Here is a 17,917-nt window from a genome sequence, read left to right as displayed (position 1 = left end):
ATTGTCTTCAATGTAATTAATCTTGATTCAAACAGGGAGTCTTCCCATCAGTTCCTTAAGTTACCAACCTATACTCATGCTACTCCAAAAAACCATTTCTTCTGTCAAGCCCATAAGTAGGAATTCATAATGCTTAAAGTTAAGTAAAATAAAACTTTGTCATCCCACCACTCAATTTCCTAGTGTGTCACATCTTATGTGCATGCCTTTTCTTTAGATTGTAAAAGGTCTGTCTTTGGTTTTCCCTCTTGTACAGCACTGAGTATACTGTCAGCACTAAACAGACAAGTAATCTATTGGAATACTGCTGGTGTTAAATAATATAACCTGACTGATTAAAAAGCAATTCTACATAAACAGAAGAAGTTTCTCTCACTAACTAAAAGAGAAAAAAAGCAAAAGTAATATCTATACCTGATGAAGGACCTCTTTAAGACGAATGATATTGATCTAAAAGTACCAAGAGTAACAAGAATTTAAACAATATTCAAAAATAAACACCTGCATACAAATCTAAACTCTTTAAAAAATCCTTTTTTATTGATTCATTACCATACAAAATTTATTCAAATTACATCAATTTAAAGTGGTAAGATCACAGCTAGAGAACAGGTCACCCTTTAATAAATCTATTTACAAAACTCATAAAAGCTTTTTTTTTTTTTTAAATATTATTTTACACGGTTTATTTTTTTCTCAACTAGCATACAATGCAAAGCTAATTTAGATTAGTATTTTGCCCACACACATTGGGACAAGTGTTTAAATTATACAAAACTGTATAACAAAAAAGACAATAATATAATCTATTAGTCTCAATTTTATCCTTCCCACAAAGTGCCCCCTTGTCTCTCAGAAAATGTCATGCTTACACAACTTTTACTTTCCTCTTCCACAAGACTAAAATTTAAATACTGCAATTTTATTTACAGATCCACATCATTTAACAAAAAACCTCTTAAAAAATTACAAACAAGCTAGAAAATATTCTGGCAGTGTTTACAAATTAATTCCTATTGTACAAATCTGCTAGATAACTAAAGTGTGAGTACACAACATATATCAACTTAAATATAACCACTTAATGAACTATGCACACATTTGTACATATAAACACACACTTAACACTGTTTAACAGTTCTTAATGTGTTGCATTTTATACATTGTTATATTCTAAAGCTCAGTCATATAGTTCTTATTCTAGTACTTTTACTTTTAGTCATTTCATATGTGAGCTTTTATAGCAGCAACTCAATGGTACCAGAAAAACCTGCATACATCATATGCAAACTACAATACAAAATAGTACTAATTTACTATGTGTGTCAGATAATCACGACAGTAATACAAACAAAAAAAAGATTATATGGGGCATCATCTACACCAACATTTAGCCCATAAAGTGGCAACATTTTAAACAAAAACAGAAGGTATATTTAAGACTTATTAGAATTCCTCTCACTTTCAAAAAATAAATATTGGTGCTTTACTATACTACCAAAGAGTTTCAAAAAATAAACATAATTCAGTTAATGTGGTACTTACAGTTATGTAGTTCTTGCCCTGGGGGAAAAAGCTCTGTGTTGCTGGCGAGGAAAATTATAAAAGCTGGAAGCAGAGGCAGATTACCCGCTGATATAAATATGGTATACTGAACAAACAAAACTTGGTATAAATTATTTTCCATAGAGAGAAAAAACACAGTGCATATCTAGTAGGCACTTAACACAAAGCCCCACTTAGTACCACAAAAATTTATGTACCAGGTGTAGTGTGCACACTGGGGGCAGTAAAATTGAACTGTGCATTTTTGTTCCATTTTAAAAATAGAAACACTTTCACACACGTATGTAAGCATTTTAAAAATCTGTGGTTTCTATGAGAAGTGGCAGAACTTTATCCTTTGCCCATATTTGTAATATACACTAAATTTAAAGTTTATTTTTTATTAAAAACGTATAAGGACATTAGTATCTAACCTCAAACTGAGACACATACATTGCTCAAACTGAGCATGATGAGAGCAATTTAAACATTCCCAGGAGGAGTTGAAGAAACCCATTTCACACACTTGCATTACTTCCTATTTACATTTACTGCAGGTACAATCCATGTTGTGAGACTCAGAAGACATGCGTTTCCCACAGAAGGCACAGCTTGAAATACAATTTTAAAAATTGCTATTTGTTACTAAACCAGTTCATTGAGCCCTTCTCCACAAGCCCACTGTACACAGTAAGCAGAGATTTGGGGGGTGGGGTGGGGGTGAGAGAGGAACCTTTTATGATCACCTGCCTGCATGATGTGCCACTTGCTGATGCACAAGGCCGTGGAGCCTGGGGTCAAACAAGGCTTTGTTGCAAGAGTCTACAGTTGTGTTCATACTATTCTAGCAAGTACTTCATTAAAATATCAGCATTGTTCAGAAGTCTGTGATTGACTCTGTAATGCTACACTTGGGAGTAGGAATGAGGGAGAAAAACAACACAGAATCACAGCAGAAATTCTGGTTCCATTTTTTAAAGAATGGTTTATATGGGAAATAATTAACAAAATATAATCAGCTGTATATAAATTCATCCACCAATGAGGGAAGCTTTTCTAAATCATAAGCATCAAAAAGATCACTGATGCCCTCTTCTTCCCCAAGGCTCAGCAGGTAATCTTCCTGAAGCAGAGGAGGCAGCAAGTTCACAAACGGCCCTTCGAAGTTGGAGGGAATTTGGTCCTCTGTTTGCTGCAAAAGGTTGGTTGGAGAAGCCAATGGAGAGAGATTTGCCATATTTACCGAGCAGTCCCCTTGTCCTGAGTTACCAGAAGCCAGATCTGTAAGATGTGAAAATAAAAGATAGAATAAATTATTTCAAATATTATGCATGGATGAGATAAAGTTATTAAATGCTGCAAAGAGCATTTTTCACCATGTTATTTAAACATAAGGCAAATAAAAGGTGGCCTTCTTTTTCTGTTATGTTCACCTGATTATACAAAATAAACAGCATAACAGAAAAAAAATATCACTAAGTCCAGTAACAACGCAATCACAGCAGTTTAAGATTCACTAAACAATTTACCAAAATCATGCTGCAGAAAGTGATCTCTGTCAGCAATTATTTATAATTAAATTAAATTAAAAACACTAATTCTTCAATAGGATCCACTAAGTAAGCCTATTATTAATGTATGAAAGTCTTAACAGGCCACATAGAATGACTCAGACTATTTCAAAGTTAAGTACCTTTAAGGCTAAATATATAAATATAAATATAAAATGTCATCAATGTCTGACACTGGTTATCTGCAGATGACAATAAGTGAATTTAAAATTCTGCCTCCGATTATGAGAAACATTATGTTTGTTTGCTGCCTTTTGTTGTATGTCAGCAAGTGATAAGAAATTAGATATATTTTCAATGTTATATATATTTATGATGCACTTAGGACATATAGTTTCATACCACATGCGAATACCAAACCCGATGATAAGCAAATGACAAACAGGGGAAATACATTTTTCTAATGTGCAGTCTAGAAACCTTACATCTTTCTGGCTTAGACAAAAAACCCACACACCTGTACAGATTACTTTTTAGTTAAACTTTCCTGTTAAACTCTGAAGACCTTGTGCATCATAACAGAAAGAGAACTTTACCTTTGGAAATTGTTTTTGAGATATTTCCGTTGTGGTCCTGATTGTATGTTTTAATAGGACTGAGGCTGTCATTCTCTTCTGGACATAGATAAACTTCAATAGGTCCTTCGGTACTAGATAAATGAATCAGCGCATTCTGCTAACAGAAAAGATTTAAAATTTCAGCAAAGTTCTATGGTAACAAGCACTATAATAGTCACCTTTCTGTCACCACTGAAGGTCATATATATATGATATGATATGTTTTGGTTGCCATTGTTTAGTTCTGGTATAATGATTAGAGGCATTACAAATTCCACATCGATCCCCATGTTTACATTTCACCTTATATTTATAATGTGAAAGATTTTGCTGGCAAAGCTCTTAGTTAGGAAGAGAGCATTTAAGGCTACCCACCTCTTTGTAACAAACTTAGGGCATGTCTACGCTTCAAATTTAAATCGTCTCAAGTTAGATCAACCTCCAGCCAATCCAGTAATTAAATTGGCTCTTTAGGTCCACACTATGTTCCTTCTCTAGGTGGTGCACGTCCTCACCAGGAATGCTTGCCCCAACTTAAGTGGGGAATTGGGAAGCACTGACAGCCTGAGCCATCAGCCCTCAGGCAGCGCTCCAGCCATCAGCCCCTGGGCAGCAACAGGCAGTGTAAACAACTCAGTGTCTACAAAGACACTGCCTCATCCTAACTATATCAACTTAAACACTACACCTCTTGCAAAGGTGGAGTTATTAGGTCGGTATACTGGGTAACTTATATTGGCGGGAAGGACATTTTAGTGTAGACACATACAGAGTTCGGTTGATATAAGCTGCCTTATATCGACCTTACTCTATAGTGTAGACCAAGCCTTAGAAGTTCACCAATTTCTGTGTTATGTTATAGTGATGTACATATAAAGGGGATTGGACTCTTAATACTTGGTCACAATAGTTATAACCTGTTGCTTTATGATAGGATGGGATTTACAGTGCAGGTCACAGAATAGCGTATTATAGTTTGATTTATTTAAAAGGTTTCTGACAAAGGGCATGGCAGAGATGCCTTTTCACATATTAAAAAAAAGTTTTTCAGCTTGTATTTCATCTGCATAGTGATTGAATCCCTTGCTCCTCTTAACAAAGCAAATGCCACTGTCTTATACCAGACTGATTCTGTAAGAACCTTCTTCTGAGTTTAAAATTCCCACCTCATCTTGAGACGTTAGTATTTTTCTCTTTCATTACATCAGTCTAGGATTTTTTTTTGTGAAAATGTACCTAGTCAGTCACCCTTCCTATTACGATGAAACACACAAATATTAACTTCACAATTGAAAAAGAATCACTTCCCCTCAAGCAAGTGGAGCTTGTCAAAGCTGCAGTTCATTATTAGCAACCTAAGGGGCATTAGAACATTCAAAATCAGGCAGTTTGACATTCTTCTTTTAAAGGTACCTACTACACTATTCGACAAAAGTTCCTCGTGCTAATCATGTTTTGCATTCAAAAGTAGCATGAATTAGTTGAAGAGGGAGCTGGACTTGAGAGTATGAGAATCAAAAGGATACAACTGCAAGAGTGCAGGAGAGAAGAAGAAATATAAGAGTATCTGAGTTATGTAAATGGCAGTTTCTGATTATATAGTTCTCATCGATTTTGACAACATCCCCAAAGTGCTCAAGACATCTCAACATCATCCAACTTAAAGACAAGCATTTCAGATGCCGCAGGCAAGCACAGACACACATCCTCCATTTGTAGTTAAAAAATTACATTATGCAACAAGAGACGCTACGGTACTCTTACCTCCACTGGGTCAGGCACTTCAAGTCTGGTTTCTGGAGGTGCTTTCACAACTATAACAGTTTGGTCTTTAAGGCCATTAATTTTTCGAATATCTTGATATGTAACATAAGCTAATGTAATCAGTGTTAAGGAGTCCTTCCAATCAAAGATGCAGCATATTCACATTAAAAGAAAAAAAATGTTTCTGCAAAAAATAATTGTTTCTACAAGCTTTGTTCCCAGTTAATCTCCACATTGGTCCTCCTCACCCCTATTTTAATTACAGTACAGTATTCTCCCCAACACTGGAAACCATTCCTTGTAGCTACTAACCTTCAGGCAAATAAGGACCAGTTGAGATTCTAACCAAAGCATGTCAGTACTGTGCCTTCAAAACAGTTGGGCCACTATTCAATGACAAAAGATATTTCCACTTGCATCTGGGTGCTGCTGTTTCCAGCTGCGTGTGTGTGTACACATGCGTGCACAGAAAATTCCAACATACTTGCAAACCAGTTACACAGAATTGGGAACTCAAAAGAAATTTAAGATAATTTGCAAACACAGACAAATGCACTCTCTCACCTTCCACTCTGCCCCCCCGCCAATAATTTTAAATGTAACATTCAATCACCCATACTGTAATTTCAGTACAAATTAATTTTTTTAGTAATTATTTCTCAAGGAGTGGCATCTATCATTTTCTTTTATTACTGTGACAATATATTCTGTGTTTTTATATCCTAGGTTTTCCAGGCAATCATCCAGGTTCGTAGAAGTTATAATAAAGTGATGCACATCATTTTGTGTGTTCCCAGACATAAAAATGCTTAGAGCAATCTCATCTAATGCCCCTTTGGAAAGGAGGAAAGTAAAAAAGAAATAAACAACTGATTTTACTTTTTTTTAATTTAGTGCACATAAAAGTGTCATATTTAAGCTCTGGGAAATGATGTTTGCAGTTTATATATAGAACATTACAGTGGTCAACATTAATACATTTTGCTAAGTCACCACACTGTGGTATCTCAGTATTACTCACTGCTCAGTATAGGAAATAACTACTGTCAGCAGACAAGTGTTTCAGGGTCTTCATTTTTGCCTGTGAAAAACCTATCACACTCTTTGTACTGCAGAAGTGAAAATTTATGATGAGAGTTACTACTATGTATTAATTTTTGGTAGATCTGAACTTTAAATTATGACCAGAGTGCAGTATAATGGAACAGTACTAATTGCCCCAACTCCATACCACCAATGTATCTCAAAACTAACAGACTGAACACCTATGGAAGTGAGATGGTAGCTCTGCCATCATGCTCATTCAAATCTTTTGCCTCTCTACTGAGATTTCCAGGAAAGGCAAAGTGCATAGTGGTTTTGTATCAGATGCAAATTTAAATGAAAGCACCAAATCAACTTTCTTTCGCAACAGATTTAGATTGAAATTGAACTGGCATCCTACAGGTGAAAGGCTATATATCACATTAACCAATTTTATAAGCCATCTAGTCCCTCTTACTGCTTTCAAGACGACCTGAAAATTCTCTTACAGTTTAGTTAGTTGACAAGCAGGAAGGCAATTTCCTTTGTTGGAGAAACAAAAACAAAGGCTGGTCTTATTCCAATAAACCTAAGATAATATTATCACTAAGTTACTCTCCAATTCTACTGCCATCACTACAGGAGTATATAACCCATGCAGCCTGGTCTTGAACAGTGTCCAGATACCACCTCACACAAAAAAATAAAAAAACCAAACAAGTCTGTTCTCTGAGAATAGGAGCAAAAAGAGAAAAGCTAATAAAACAAGCTTCTCAGCTACAGTAGCAGACAGTAACAGTCATTCTTCGTCCGCCTTCACCATGGTAGGCAACAGATTTTACTGAGACAAAGTCAGGATCAACCCTGTGTTTAGCGTTTCTGTGCTTTCACATCGGTATCCATTGGAAGGAACTATGAATTTACTTTACAGCAGCACTGCTATTTTATATCATGGTACATTTCCTGGCTTATAAATTCACTGATCAAATACATTCAAATGTCGATGTTTCCACAATTGTCATAATTAAAAAAAATCAACATTGACACAGTAAATGTTACTTCCTATCCTTAAAAAAAAGACTAAGTGCAGTTTTTCACATGTCACTGATATCAAATGTTGACTTTTGAAAAATCAACTACAGTATGTAATAAAGATCTTCATCATATATCAATGGGTGACATGTCCAGTAAAAGCCACGATACCTTTTAGGATTAACCTGTTCCTCACAGACATATGAATATTGGAAAATATATTAATCTTCTGCAGCTCACCACTGCTATTAAAATTAGTAACTTATATTTAAAATATATCTAGCTTGGGTTATATATCCCCATAGTATCTAGAGGTTAGGAAACAATAAGGTAAGTTGCAAACAAAGGCAGGTTCAGCCTTTGCCTTCCTAGAGTTCAATTGCTTGTATTTGGTTTTTTTGTACTCTTTATATACATATTAATCTATTTGCATACGTTAAGCAATAAATATGTGCATATATACAAGATCTAGGTAGTAATATAAAAATACGTACACAAAAACTTAGCTTATGTTTGCAAAAAGTGGGTTTTGATCTGGGTTCAAAATTGTAAAATGAGAACAGTGTTTTAAAAGACATGCTTGAACTTAATGTTTTGTCTTCAGTGCACTGTAATAAAACTGCTGAACTCTTGGTCCTACTACTTCATCTAAAGATGGATATTTTGGGACCTCTTCATACATTAACATTTCTTATATGCTCCAGAAATGTTAAATGTTTAATTTTATAATTGATGTAAGTGCTTTCTTAGCGACATCTGCATTAAGTCACAGAAAACTGTTACCTTTTGGAATGAATTTTCGGTGCTGTGTCACTTATCTCTATTTTGAAGAGTCTTCCTAACTCTTACTCTAGCAGCAAGGAGGTTAACGACATTTGGAAATGATGGCATAAAGGATATCTCTGATTCTCCGAATCCTCTGTTAGCAACTTGAGATCCAGGGTGCAACTTTGGATCAATTCGTCCAGTTTCTTCTCTTCCTGACTGAGTTCAGTCACCTCCTTTGACAGGCCTTGACACTGTGCCATCGTGCCCCCATCATCAGATAGACTGCAGCCCCTACAAATCCAAAGAAGGCAGGGTCTTTGTAATCATTATTACAACTCAAAACTACACTGTAGGAGGAAGGGAGCAAGGAAAGAAAAAAAAAGAAAAAAAAAAAAAAAAAAAGAAGAGGTGTGTCTTTAAGTTACAAGCCTTGATTACTGCAGCCTTCATCCCCTAAAGCAGCTTAAAGGATGCCAATATAAACCAAGCTTCTCAGAGGAGGCACCTTATATTGTGGCACCATTCAATACCAGAATTTCCTTATGAGAGGCCTATCAGATATTAAAAAATTATCTTAAGTAACAGGTTTCAGAGTGGTAGCCGTGTTAGTCTGTATCACCAAAAACAACGAGGTATCCTTGTGGCACCTTAGAGACTAACAAATGTATTTGGGCATAAGCTTTCATGGGCTAAAACCTATCTGATGAAGTGGGGTTTAGCCCACGAAAGCTTATGCCCAAATAAATTTGGTTGGTCTCTAAGGTGCCAAAAGGACTCCTTGTTGTTTTTATCTCAAGTAAATAACATTAAAAGGCCATTCTATTTTTGGAAAGTCTGTTGGACAACTGCTGGGAGCAGGAGTGCAAGGCTGGAAGCAGAGACGGGAAACACTGCCACTTTACAACAATGCAATCAGCTGGAGAAGAATGGTGAATACTCACATCCACTGAATGTTGTTTTTGGATTTCTTCTTAATGAGATGGATGCCTTCCAGTACATTGGTGATATCATAAATTCTCCGTTTCTGCACCTTGAGGACCTCTGCTGCTCTGTTCAAATCTACAACCCCATCTGGGGACTGGCTCAGCAGCTGAATGAACTTCTTTGTGAGAAGACCAAGTGATGTATCATACCGAGTCTTTTCTGAAGGAGATTTTGGAGCTTGGAAGAAAAACGAATATAAAAAAGGAATGAGGAGAAAAGAAACAAGTTTGTTAGCCACTGTTCAAATCAGGTTTCCCATTTCAGTTTTGAAACAGAGTATCTCAAGCAACAAAATATGTTTTGCAGAAACTTCCTACATATTTTACTACAGAAAGCTCTTAAACTTCCACATTAGCACAAAACCTACCATTGGATATTTATATGGTTTCATAGTGTATCTCTCCAATGATCAAGGCACATGGACTCAATTTTAAAAAAGTTCACATGTGTACTTCTCATTAGCTTAATGGATAATGCATAATGAAAGTTTAAGACTATGCAAAGTATGGCAACGTAATTTAACAATATTTCGGTATATTTTTGTCTTGGCAGCAACACCAACTACCTACCCTTTATCAGGCTGCTAGCCAGTTTTGTTCATGGGTTGATTGTCCCTCTTTTAAGGTAACAGAAAACTTAAGGAAACTTAAGGGTTTCACAGGCAATTAACCATAACTTTGGTGCTCTTCAGTAGGTGTACCAAATGACAGTTTCCCTAATGTACAGATGACTCACATGAATCAATGAGATTTACACCACATTTACAAGACAGACAGTTAATAATCATGCATCCAAGGCTATATATTATTTCTCCTTAACCTTATAACAACTCCTTAAAACCAGTAAAGTACAGACTTTTCCCCCAATTTGCCCTCACTACCCTCACAATGATGTGAGGGTAGTGAGGGAAGAGTGCTGTACGAATCAGCAACTAACTTCCTCTCACTGGAAGACGAGGGGGACATATTTTCTATATGTCTAGAAAATTAATTAACAAGTTTTGCAGTGGCACACAATTGTAACTGCAAAATAAATCTATATTTGTACAGGCAATAACTTATGTTCTTATGTTATGTTATGTTCTTAACTAAGTGGTTTTTTTGATGAACAAATGGTGGCATCTATTCATTTCATAGATGCGTTTTCAGAGGCCAATTTAAATATTTGGTCCAGAATAGAAAGGTGTTACTAACCTTTCATAACTGTTGTTCTTGGAGACGTGTTGCTCATGGCCATTCCAAAGTAGGTGTGTGCTTGCCCTGAGCACCACAGCCAGAAAGTTTTTCCCTTAGTGGTATCTGTCAGGTCAGCTTTTGATGCTCTCTGGGGTCGTGCGCTCATAGCACCAGTATCAAGGGGCCCGTTGACCTGTAGCCCCTTCAGTTCCTTCTCATCAGCTAATCTGACAGAGAGGCAGGCCAGGGGCGCGGGTGGAATGGATCTGAGCAACACATCTCGAAGAACAACCATTACGAAAGGTCAGTAACATTTTTCTCCTTTGAGTGATTGCTCATGTCAGTGCCTAAGTAGGTGACTCCCAACTAGTTGCACAGGTCGAGGGTTCGGAGTTCATTGGCGTGCTGATTGTAATACCACTCAGCTGAAACCTGAGTCGTCTCTAGCCTGCTGGGTGATGGCGTAATGAGAAGTGTGGACTGACACGACCATGCTGCCGCTCTATGCATATCCTGTATAGGAACTTGAGCCACAAACACTGCTAAAAGATGCTTGAGCCCTTGTAGAATGCGCCATCAGGGTAAGAGGAGCGGGGTCCTTCACCAGGTCATGGCATGTGTGGATATAGGAAGTGATTCACAAAGAAATTCTCTGTGCCGAGACTGGAAGGCAGACAGAATGAAAGGCAATGACTACAAAAAGCTGAATAGATTTTCGAAATGACTTAGTCCTTTCTATGTAGAAAGCTAGTGCACACCTGACATCCAGCAAGTGGAGTCTCTGTTCCTCTCTGTTGACTTGCGGTTTCGGATAGAAGACTGGTAGGAAGACATCCTGGTTACAATGGACTTGTGAGACCCCCCTTTAGAAGGAAGGCCAGATGCGGCCACAATTGAACCTTATCCTTGAAAATGACCATATATGGTGGTTCCGATGAAAGGGCTCAGATCTCCAAGACCCTTCTGGTAGAAGTAATGGCCACCAGGAAGGCCACCTTCCAGGATAAGCAGAGGAGGAACGCTAGCCTCAAGCTCACCCCTTCTGTCCGTGTCCTCCCATCACCACCCCACTGGGCCATAGACGTGAGCCCCCTATCTCCCCTGCATCAGAAGCCTCAAGGCCCCCTCCCCCCCCGCCCTGCGGCCAGAGCAATGACCCTCTCCCCCCTCACCCCACCTGGAAAAGCCCTGAGTGCACACACAACCCTTGCCTGGAGGAGCCCTGGGCCAGCCACGCCTCCCCTACTCTCCCCTCCCCAGACCCCAAGCCACCTGGAAAAAGCTGCAGCGACTCTTCCCAAAGAACTTGCGCTTTCATTATACCCCACACAGGTTCCGCGAGCGGCTGAGGAGGTGGTATCTGGTATTCAGCTTCCTGGGTTCATCAGTAATCTCTCTGGACTCCCCCTGCCGAACCCTGCAATGTCCCTTAGCCTATTATATCTGCCACCCATGTTGCCAGTGGTTCAAATAGAGGTCCCATTAGCCTGGCCAACACCAAGTTGAGGTCCTAGGAGGAGTGGCTGCTGTACCTGGGGGTATAATCTCTCCAAGTCCTGTTGTGCCTCATCATGAGCAGATCTACCTGGAAAGTCCCCAACTTCTGGAAGATGGCTTTCCCGACATCTGGACGGATGACCATTGGAGAAGGATCTGCTGAGGTGATCCACTAGCTAGTTCTATGACCCCTGGAGATAGGAGTCTTTAAGATGGATCGAGTGGGCTACTGAAAATTCTCACAAGAAAAGAGTTTCCTGGAACAGGTGAGAGGAATGTGCTCTACCCTGCCTGTTTACATATAACATCACTATTGTGTTCTCTGTAAGAACCAAAACACACTTGCTCTTCAGGAGGGGTTGGAATGCCTGGCAGGCTTGGTGAACCATCCTGAGCTCCCTGACGTTGATGCGTAGCGAGGGGCCCTGAGTTCTAAAGGGCCCCAAGTGAGCTCCCCAGCCCATCGTTGAAGTGTCTGTGATGAGTCACATTCATGGTTGGGGTCTCGAGAATGGGACCCCTGCACACACTGTCCATGGAACCAACCACTAAAGAAGGGAGGTGATCACTGGTGGAGGAAGTGCGATGACCATGTCTAAGTGATGTCAGCCCAGTGCACACACCAAACAAGCCTGAAGAAGTCTGAGCTGCAGCCTCGCATTTTGCACCACACAGGTGCATGAAGCCATATGGCCTAGGAACTTTAGGCAGTTTCTTGTGATGGTGATGGGGTGGTTTCTGAGGCTTCTATGAGCGCCCTGCTGCTCAGAACTGGGCTTCCAGGAGGAAGGCTCTGGCTTGCACCAAGTCGAGAATCGCCAGGATGAATTCTGTCCTTCGAACGGAGGAAAGAGTAGACTTCTGGATATTTATCAACAGATCTAAGTCCTGGAAAATTGACTGCATTAACTTTACATTTGTCTCCATCTGGGTCTTGATGCAACCTCTGATCAGCCAGTCAAGGTAAGGGTAGACCTGAACCTCCCTGGCTGGAATGGTTTTCTTTGGTGCCGGAGATGACGGAGGGTGCTGAGGTTCCTGAGAAGCAGAAACAATGTCCGTTCTCAGTGCCGGGGGTGACGACTGGTGCTGAGATTCCCTAAGAATCGCCAGGGCACTCCTTACAGAGGCTGAAGTACTGAGTGCTACAAAGTGGGGTTTGTTAACCTAACCAACTGTTCTAACAAATACAATAATGGTAACAATATACACCAAGTAGAAATGAAGTCCACTGAAGGTGTACTTGCAAATATAAGGACGAGGTAGTTTCAGTGACTGTTGCAGGTGGTAAGGAGGAACTGAGGGATGCAGGTCGGTGGGACCCTTTATACTGACACTATGAGTGTGTTAACGCACGGGGCACCAGAGCTCAACCTGACAGATACCACTGAGAGAAAATTTTTCTGGCAGCCATGCTCGGGACAAGCACACGTGTACTTTGGAATTGCCATGAGCAAGCACTTGAAGAACTAAGTAATATTCCAAACTATTTCTAATATTTGGTGCTGGTTTTGTTGGTCTTGTAATCTCTGAAGATATAGAGAATACAAAATATTTCAAACTCTTGCATCAGGGCAATAAGGCAGCCAGTAACCAAAAAGGGTTAAGAAGATGATTCCCCTATGGGCAGATTATACCACAGTTTTCCACTATTGGGTTTCTTGCACCTTCTTTCAAAGCTTCCGGTACCAGCTACTCTCTGAGAAGGCTCTACACAAGATGGATCACTGGCCTGATCCAGTATGGCAGTGTCTACGTTCCCACATCTAATTGTAAAAGTCAGGCTATATCTACTTTACAGACCTTATGGCAGAACAGCTGTACTGCTACAGTTCTGCTGCTGTAAGGTCTCTCCTGTAGCCCCTCTTCACTGGCAGGAGAGAGCTCTCATGCCAGCATAATTAAACCACTCCCAATGACCGGCATTATCCAGGTCTGCAGGAGATCCTCTCCTGCAAACACAGCGCTTTTTCTGGTGAAGTTTACGTTGGTCAGGAGTGTTTTCTCACATCTCTGACCCACAAAAAAGTTTTACCAACAAAAGTTGTAGTGTAGACAAAGTCTTAGTCAATCTGAAATCTAACCTAGAAGTGGGCACTAACAGTATCCTGAAATAATTTGAAGAATATTCTGTCTTTCCTATGGAGATATATTCATCCACCCACTCACAAAAGGAGGCAATTTGTACCTAATCCTTTGGCAGATTCAGGGTCTACACAGGGACACTAAGGTGAGCTAATCCAAATTAACTAAAGATGTGAATTTAAAGCAGATTAGTGAGGCCACATTAAACCCCTTTGTGTACAGCCTCATTCAGAATTAAAGAGGCCTTCATTTGTTTTAAATGAAGCTAAACAGGTTTAATGTGGTTTAACTCAGTGGTTCTCAATCAGGGGTAGGCATACCCCGGGGGTACACAGAGGTCTTCCAGAGAGTACATCAACTCATCTAGATATTTGCCTAGTTTTACAACAGACTATATAAAAACACTAGCAAAGTCAGTACAAGCTAAAATTTCATAGAGACAATTACTTGTTTATACTGCTCTATATTCTATACACTGAAATATAAGTACTGTACAATATTTATATTCCAATTGATTTATTTTATAATGATATGGTAAAAATGAGAAAGTAAGCAATTTTTCAGTAACAGTGTGCTGTGACATTTTTGTATTTTTTTTTGTCTTGATTTTGTAAGCCAGTAGTTTTTAAGTGAGGTGAAACTCAGGGGTAAACAAGACAACTCACTCCTGAAAGGGATACAATAGTCTGGAAAGGTTGAGAGCCACTAGTTTAAGTCATCTGCTTTAAATGCGCATCTTTAATTAATTTGGATTAATTTTCTTGAATGTTCCTCTACAGACAAGGCCTTTGGCTGTTGGGTTTTTAGGAAAAGACATTGTAAAGGAAGTCCAAATAGCTTTAAGCCCCACACCACAGAGCATAACAAAAGTTTCCTTACTTTTTGGACTATCTGGACTTCTTGTTGCAGCTCTTCCTTTTCCTTTTGGGGTTTTTAATCCTTCAGCAAGATATTGGTGACCACTTTCTCCTAGTTCCAGCCTTCGCTTTGCCTGTTAAAAAGCAAATTTTGTATTGATGGAGTGTCAAAAGTACATTGTACTTTACAAAGCACAGAATAATGGAGAACTGGGGGAGGGGACGGACAGAGGAAGAGAACTTTACCCAGCAACCTGTCTATCTAGGTTCTTATTCCACACTCATCACTATGGTATGAAAGTCTACTGGCACCTTAAAACAATTTTAATATTTTACTTAAAGGTCACAATGATAGCTACATTTGAATAAGCAAGTAGATCTTTTAATTTTAAAAGAAAACTGAGTTAGGGACATATTTCTAGGATAGCATCTATTGAAGTTTGACTTTCTTGGACTATGTCAAAGATCTAAAAATATTTCTATCTATCACTGTATTAAGAGTTCTAGTTACAGCACAGAGTTTAACATTCAGAGTGAGCTCACAAATACACACAATGACTTATTTGTACAGCTACATTTTTAGTGAAACTTTTTTTAGGATTCCGTGCATCTTCAGAAGACTGCGCCAAGTTATATTTGTGTAAATTAGATTTCACATGCACCATCTGACTTGGTAGCTATGAGTTCATAAATACCAATAAAGTTACAGTAATGCTACAATGAACATGGCACCAAGAAGTAAAATGTCTAAGCATGGGAGAAAGAAGGAAATCTGGCCATCTTGAAAGAGTCTTACCATCATCTTGGATTATTTTTGCCTTAAATCAAGAAGACAACCATTCAGTTTAGCCTACCAAGTGAACTAGAACACACAAAAATTTATTCTGAAACCCAGACTGGAGAAAATGGACCAGTGACAGCATCAGAAAAAGGCTGTCTGAAGACTCTCTGCCCAATATGTTCACTTATGAAGAAGTAAAGCTGTGTACAACCTTGCAAGAAATGAAAGAGATGGCTGAAACTCTGACAAGACTGCTCTGCTGAATTAGATAGCAATATAAAGAGACAAACAACATAAAACATCATCATCAGTGTGAATCCTGTTCGTAGATACCTGAACTATTAATTTTGGAAGCTATTTCATGCCATGCGCCACTGAAATTGGACCTGGGGATAGCTGATTCATTATCCTAATAATAAGAGGAGCATTAACTTGAAGTGGGAAGGTAAAACCTATTTCTAACAAAATTTGCCTGCATAGCTGTTTCCAAAAAATGGGGCTAATACAACTAGATTTTATGATTCAGAGTACTTTATTTAAAACAGACTGACAAATAATCTAACACCAGAGAACTGTATCCTAGTAAGAGCTGCTCTGGGACAAAGCAGGACAGCACATTCCATTATGGAGCTGTAAATAGTGATATTTTTCTTCTTTTTTTTTTTTTTTTTAATGTGTGCATTTTATTACTGGTTTGTCTCAGAGATCTCAAAATATATTCAATTTGTATTTACTTTTTGATACCTGACATCTTTGTGTTGGACTCCCTTTGTGAACCTAAGGCTCATTAACATTAGAGTCAGGGCACAGAGGTTCATCTTACCCCACAACACAGACACACAATTCACAAGCTGCTCCGAGTTATATTTATCTTTGAGTTGAGAGGGTAGGAGACTAATTCACAGACGACATAACTGCAAGTGAGCTATCCTACATTTCCTCACAAGCACAGACAAAATTATGCTGCTGCAGCCAGACATCCTGAAATAACAGCTCTCTAGAAAGGTCTGAGTTACCTCTGTTCATCTCAGTAGGGCATTAACTGCAGTCCCAAGCCTGGCCATTTAAAATGTTGTTGTTAACAGAAACATCCCGCTAATAGACTTTAGCCTGTGTGACTGGATTAATTTGACAAAGATATTACACAGGAATGAGATAAAACTCACTTGTTTTTTTAAATTTTTGTTTCTTCATCTGAGAACTCTGGGATGGAGGGAGGCAGGCAGGGAGAGAAAGGGAGACGTTTCAGGATACAGCAAAACCAGGCCAGAGGGATTGTGTTAAAAAATAGAATGAAAGATCTCAGGAATATGTGGTGGGAAGAATTTTTTTTTTTTTTTTTTTTTTAAGACAACACTTCATGAAACAACAATTATATTATTGAATAGTTTTAAACATCAACACATGTTTTGTGTGGAATGAATTTGCTACTAATCCTCGTCTCGCTCTTTCCCCAGCCCCACAGATTTCGTAAATATTTTAGGGAAAACAATTTAGAAATTTGTAGTGGCCGTAGCCACCAGGAGGTTTACATAAGCATATCTAAGAATATATAGCAAATAAGAGCTTTCTTTAAAGGACTTGCCTGCTAACACTCTACAGCCTTCTCCTCTGAACTTTATATTACTACATACCAACCATGGTTATTCAAACAGCATCTTTTAGCTACTTCCAATAGTACTGCATGTTTGTGTGTTTTTCAGGAGGTGTTTAAAATAGCAGAATGGTCTTGTCAGTTTCATTAAGACTGACTATATAGGACTATATGTATACATAGGCAGAGCAGGACTATGGATCTCTGGCAATTAGCACAGATACTACTTCAGAGAGTTATTTTGGAGAACATAAAATATTTGTATAGGATATGGAATAAGACTTTTAAAAACATTTTCTGGATATTCAGAAGAGTAAAACAGCTTGGTAAATAGGTATTTTAAGAAGCAGTTTCAGAAAATCCTTTTTTAGACTGTTTTAATTGCAAGCCAGACATATTATACTTCAGATGGGAAGTGTATTTTTGCATATCTCATATTTGATAAAGATCCAAAAGTGGTAGAAATAGTGTTCTCTCTGTTTCCTCTATTGTAGTAAATCTGTAGGCCAAGGGTTTCATTGCTCATACTGTTGAATACTGACTCTTTAAAGGGCAACGGACCTTTAATATCTGAACTCTCCAGGAGAGGGAGAAAATTCTAGACTCTGAGTATGTTGGGGTTACCCTGCAAGTAGTAACCAGAGCTGCTGGAAGCCAGATTGTGACTGGAATGTGGCTAACAGG

The 17,917-nt window shown here is 38.6% G+C and overlaps 1 protein-coding gene across 1 annotated transcript in view; it reads right to left on the bottom strand.

Moving 5' to 3' along the window:
• Nucleotides 1-595: 595 nt before the first annotated feature.
• E2F3 (E2F transcription factor 3) overlaps nt 596-17,917 on the bottom strand; it is a 52,066-nt gene continuing 34,744 nt past the window's right edge. Inside the window, exons 2-7 of the mRNA XM_032776985.2 lie at nt 14,881-14,992; nt 9,202-9,421; nt 8,393-8,551; nt 5,438-5,552; nt 3,653-3,788; nt 596-2,826 (exon numbers count right to left, since the gene is read on the bottom strand). Coding sequence (XP_032632876.1) covers nt 2,561-2,826; nt 3,653-3,788; nt 5,438-5,552; nt 8,393-8,551; nt 9,202-9,421; nt 14,881-14,992 — 1,008 coding nt within the window. The 3' untranslated portion in view covers nt 596-2,560. The remainder of the gene's footprint in view (nt 2,827-3,652; nt 3,789-5,437; nt 5,553-8,392; nt 8,552-9,201; nt 9,422-14,880; nt 14,993-17,917) is intronic.

This window comes from Chelonoidis abingdonii, chromosome 2 (assembly GCF_003597395.2).
Source record: "Chelonoidis abingdonii isolate Lonesome George chromosome 2, CheloAbing_2.0, whole genome shotgun sequence".
Taxonomy (NCBI): domain Eukaryota; kingdom Metazoa; phylum Chordata; order Testudines; family Testudinidae; genus Chelonoidis; species Chelonoidis abingdonii.
Note: the sequence above shows the minus strand (reverse complement) of the source record. Positions and strands in the feature narration are given on the sequence as shown.